Source organism: Camelus ferus, chromosome 2 (genome assembly GCF_009834535.1).
Source record: "Camelus ferus isolate YT-003-E chromosome 2, BCGSAC_Cfer_1.0, whole genome shotgun sequence".
In the NCBI taxonomy this organism is placed as follows: Eukaryota; Metazoa; Chordata; class Mammalia; order Artiodactyla; family Camelidae; genus Camelus; species Camelus ferus.
The window spans coordinates 5,921,272-5,925,563 of record NC_045697.1 but is presented as its reverse complement, the minus strand read 5'-3'; the positions used below and the strand labels follow the sequence as shown (position 1 = coordinate 5,925,563).

General features: G+C 56.4%; 1 protein-coding gene across 1 annotated transcript; it reads right to left on the bottom strand.

Annotated features, from left to right (window-relative positions):
• Positions 1–256: 256 nt before the first annotated feature.
• Positions 257–4,087, bottom strand: DRD5 (dopamine receptor D5). Its single transcript, XM_032496848.1, has 3 exons — positions 4,082–4,087; positions 3,838–3,911; positions 257–3,084 (listed from the first exon to the last, which is right to left on the bottom strand). Exons 1-3 carry the CDS (start codon positions 4,085–4,087, stop codon positions 1,122–1,124), a joined length of 2,043 nt encoding a protein of 680 aa, XP_032352739.1. The 3' UTR covers positions 257–1,121.
• Between the last annotated feature and the right edge of the window lie 205 nt (positions 4,088–4,292).

The window sequence follows — 4,292 nt, the reverse complement described above, 5'->3', positions numbered from 1 at the left end:
TAGTTTAAATGTATTTCTCACTTCCTATTGTCTACAAATGCCTATTTTAAAAAACGAAATTTGTTTTTTAAAGCACATCAACTCACACAATTCAAAGCCCTTCAGAAAACACGGTAGATCAAAAGCCACATAACTCTAAAAACACCATAGATTTGAGGTTGAGAAAGATCGAGCCATTATTCTTTACGATCTTTTCAATGAATTGATAGCATCTGTCTAGAAATCAGGAGAATTGTTTTATGTCATGTAATTTTAAAAAGAAGATTCTCAATGAGAAAATAAATATTGGAATTCCTGGCTTAAGAAGACCATATTTGATGATGCAGCATTGAAGCCAGATTTCTGCACAGACTTGAGATGTGTGCACCTGATTTAAAAAAAAAAAAAAACTGAGTTATTGGAAGCCCTTCAAGTTCTCTTGCCCCTGTGTGTACCTTTAAGGCCAAACTGTCTGTAAAGAAAATAAGCGTGTGCGTCCAGACCCAGCCAAGATCTTCCCTGCTTTTAAAGATGCTCTCATGGCTTCTCCAGGAGCTGTCCTGAGAACCAATCTGGCAAAGCAAAGATAATCACCCTGTAATACACATAACTCGTGTTTATTAGACACCAGAACAAATCAGGAAGAATTCCTCAGCTGTAGTAAAGACATACAGAGAGCAGAAACTGCATAAACACAGGCCACAGGAAGCAAGATTCCGGAAAGCCACATACACTCCCATCAGCACTACACACATACTAAGCCTACTGTTTAAAAATCAGCCCAAACACAAATAAGTCACTGAATGATCCTTTTGTTTAAAAAGGAAGGGGAGAGTATATTTTTTAAAGACTAAGTACCACTTTTTCTTCCCCCCCCTTATCTTCTCTAACAGAACAACTGGTCCATCTCTGCTAGGCTAAGGTATATTTGACTGAGTTTACTCCAACTGCTTCTGCCAGGTCTTTCAACAACAAATCGGTCTGGTGAGGTTTCTAAGCACGTGGACGACCACACCAACACAGAAAACGTGAGAGACTGAGCAGCACTCGAAACGTGTCAGTGTGTGCCCGTGTGTGGGTTCCGCATGCTTGCTAGTGTCTGCGCGGTTATATAGATCCACGAGGCGTGTTTCTTATGCAGGTTAATGGAATCCATTTGGGGGGAAAGGCGTTATCTTGCCTAGTGAAGTCTCCCCCTCGCAGTCCAGCTCCCAGACAGACTGGGCAGCAGGGTCGCCACCTGGGGACCTCGGAGAGATATGGGATATACGATCGAAAGGGCTCTCCTCCTCTGCCTGCTTGTCCACATCCGCGTCATCCGGTGTCACGACGTTGGGGATCATATGGATGTAGGCGGCTGCGATCTCCTTGTGGAACACGGTGTCCTGGTTGTAAGAGATGAGCTCATTGCTGATGATCACAGTCTCCACCTGGGTGCGAGAGCAGAGGTGGCTGCACCCCAGCAGCTGGGCAAACACCTGCCGGAAGTCAGCGTTGAAGGCATAGATGATGGGGTTGAGCGAGGAGTTGGCCCAGCCGAACCAGACGAAGACGTCGAAGGTGGTCTCGCTGACACAGGGGAAGCCCGCCCCGGGGCCCTCGGGGTGTCCGCTGCAGAAGGGGACCATGCAGTTAAGGATGAAGAAGGGTAGCCAGCAGCATACGAAGACCCCCATGATCACCGACAGGGTCTTGAGGACCTTGGTCTCCTTCTTGATGGACGCCCGCAGGCCGGCGTCGGGCGCACAGGCCTCACGGCTCCGGCAGCTCTGCGCGTGCTCCGCGGCCCTCTCCAGGGAGGAAATCCTGCGAATTTGTACCTGGGCGATGCGGTAGATGCGCGTATAGGTCACAATCATAATAGCCACCGGGATGTAGAAGCTGATGAGCGAGGAGGAGATCGCGTAGGTTCGGTTCAGGCTGGAGTCACAGTTTTCCGCGCTCACTTCTGGCTCCCCGGCTTCCTCCCAGGGCGTCCCGTTGGCGGAGTTAGATGGCGGGTCCACCCCACCCCAGGAGCCCATCTTGTCCCTGTGCCACTGGAGCTGGACTGGGATGAAGGAGATGAGGATGGACAAGGTCCACACCAGGCCGACCATGACCAAGGCCACAAGCTGGGTCATCTTGCGCTCGTAGCAGAAGGGCCTGGAGATGGCCCAGTAGCGGTCCACGCTGATGATGCACAGGTTCAGGATGGAGGCAGTGGAGCACATGATGTCGAAGGCCACCCAGACGTCGCAGAAGGCCCCAAAGGGCCAGTAACCGGCCACCTCGGCGACCGCCTTCCAGGGCATGACCAGCAGCGCCACGAAGAGGTCGGACACAGCCAGAGACACGATGAAGACGTTGGTCATCTTGGCGCGCAGGTGGCGGCTGCGCACGATGGCCGCGCACACCAGCACATTGCCCAGCAGAGTCCAGACGATGAGCAGGGTCAGGAGGCCGGCGGTGACCACCTGCGCCGGCCCCAGCGGCGCCGCCCCCTCCGAGCCCCCCACGGCGCCCCCCTGCGCCAGCTGCTGCTGCCCAGACCGCGCCCGGTACGTGGAGGCGTTGCGCCCTGGCGGCAGTATGTCGGGCTCGGCGGCAGAGGCAGGCTGCGTTCGGTCCCAACTTCTGCCCTGCGCCCCCAGGGCGGCCCCATCCGGCACCCGGGAGGTGGCACCCCGGGACCCGCGGCTAAGGGATCCCCGAGCCCCGGGGGCGCTCACCGTGCGCTGCGCCGGGGCCCCGGAGCGCGCCGGGACCCCTCTCGCCTCCTGGAGCACCACCGGGTCGGTGGCCGCGTTGTGCCCCTCCAGTGCCGGGAAGTGGCCGGTGTCCGAGGGGCTGTTCCAGGGAGCCGGCAGCGCGCCAGGCAGCGGCGGCGGCGGCGGCGGCGGCGGCGGCGGAGGCTGTGTCTGTTTCGGAGCCGGAGAAGCGAAGAGCGAGCCACCACCGAGGGGGCGGGGGCCCGGAACAGCCGGCCCCCAAGCGCTGCTGCGCGGCCGCCGTCCCTCGCTGCTCCCGGGGCCCGCGCTCCCGCCCCCAGCGCCTCCGCGCTCCCCAGTCTCCTGCGCACCCGCCCCACCTGTGCACTGGCGCCCGAGCTCCGAGCTCCGGAGTCTGGGGGCAAATCCACAGGTCCGAGAGGCGCTCTAGTGCCAGACCCTGGTCCTGTGAAGACCCAGACCCTCGCCCCAGGAAGTCTTAAAACGTGCCTGGCCCAGCCCTGGTGCTCTGGCCCTGGCCACGTTTGGGGAACAGGGAGGTGAGGTAGGGATGGGGGAAATCACTGGCTTCTAGACTGGGAAAGAGCCTTTGTAGGGTAAAGAGTGTGGCCTTGGATTTCTCATAGACCTAAATCCCACTCGGGACATGATTCCTGGCTCTGTGACCTTGAGTGTCCTCCTTAACTTCGCTGGGCCTTGATTTCCTCATCCACAAAATGGGGTAAGGATTCCTGTCCTTCCTGATGGTGTAAGGGTTCAGCGGAGCCAGGAGGAGGTGTCTCCTGGGAACATCTTCTTCCAGACTTCCTTGAACATCTATCCTAAGATTCAGACTTAACCTGACCTCTGAAAGAGCCCTTTCCCCGCCACCACCTGCCAATTCTTGTGTGATTTTCCCTTTGGGAAATAATTCGGGGTGAAGCCAGCAGGCAAAGGGGAGGAAGGGAGCCTCCAGCCAGTGAGAACCTCCTCCCTGCAGGGCACTTTCAGCCCTTCTCTTTTTTAACCTTGAGAGGGATGGATTAATAACTCATGCTGAACAGAAAAGGAACCTGAGGCTTGAATAAGTGGCCCAGAGCCCAGATTTTTTTTTTAAAAGGATGCTGGGGAAACACTGGAGAGAGCGAGCAGTGTTCCTGGATCTTACCTCCCTCCCAGCTGACAAGCTCCATTTGTGAGCCGCCAAGTCCCTCTGCTAGTGTCCAGCTCAGCTGAAGGCAGCTGGGGAGAGAAACGGATGAGGCAGCAGCGAGCTGCCCAGTCTCACCTAAGACCCGCCGACCCACATACTCTCCTTCATTGAGGTCTAGAAACAAGGATTGGACTCTCTCATCCCCTCCCTAGTAGCCTCTCCACTCAGACCCACCTGCCCCATTCTCCCTGGGCCCCACCTGCATCTTGGTCCAACAACGACAAGTGTCCCAGCTTCTCAGATCCAGCCCGCTTAGCCTTATACAGCCTCTTCCCCCTCAAAGCTCCTCGCCATTCAGTGCCTATGAAATCCAGAGACAGCAAAACCATCTGTCCAGGTGTCTATGCCTAAAACTGGAGAGCCACACTTAATGCCTGTCTCCCCTGTCTCCTGGGAGCTGGACCGCTCCT

Coding starts and splice junctions, on each gene's coding strand:
- DRD5 (XM_032496848.1), bottom strand. Junction 3,085..3,837: donor GCTTGTCAGCTGGGAGGGAG/GTAAGATCCAGG, acceptor ATTTGCCCCCAG/ACTCCGGAGCTCGGAGCTCG.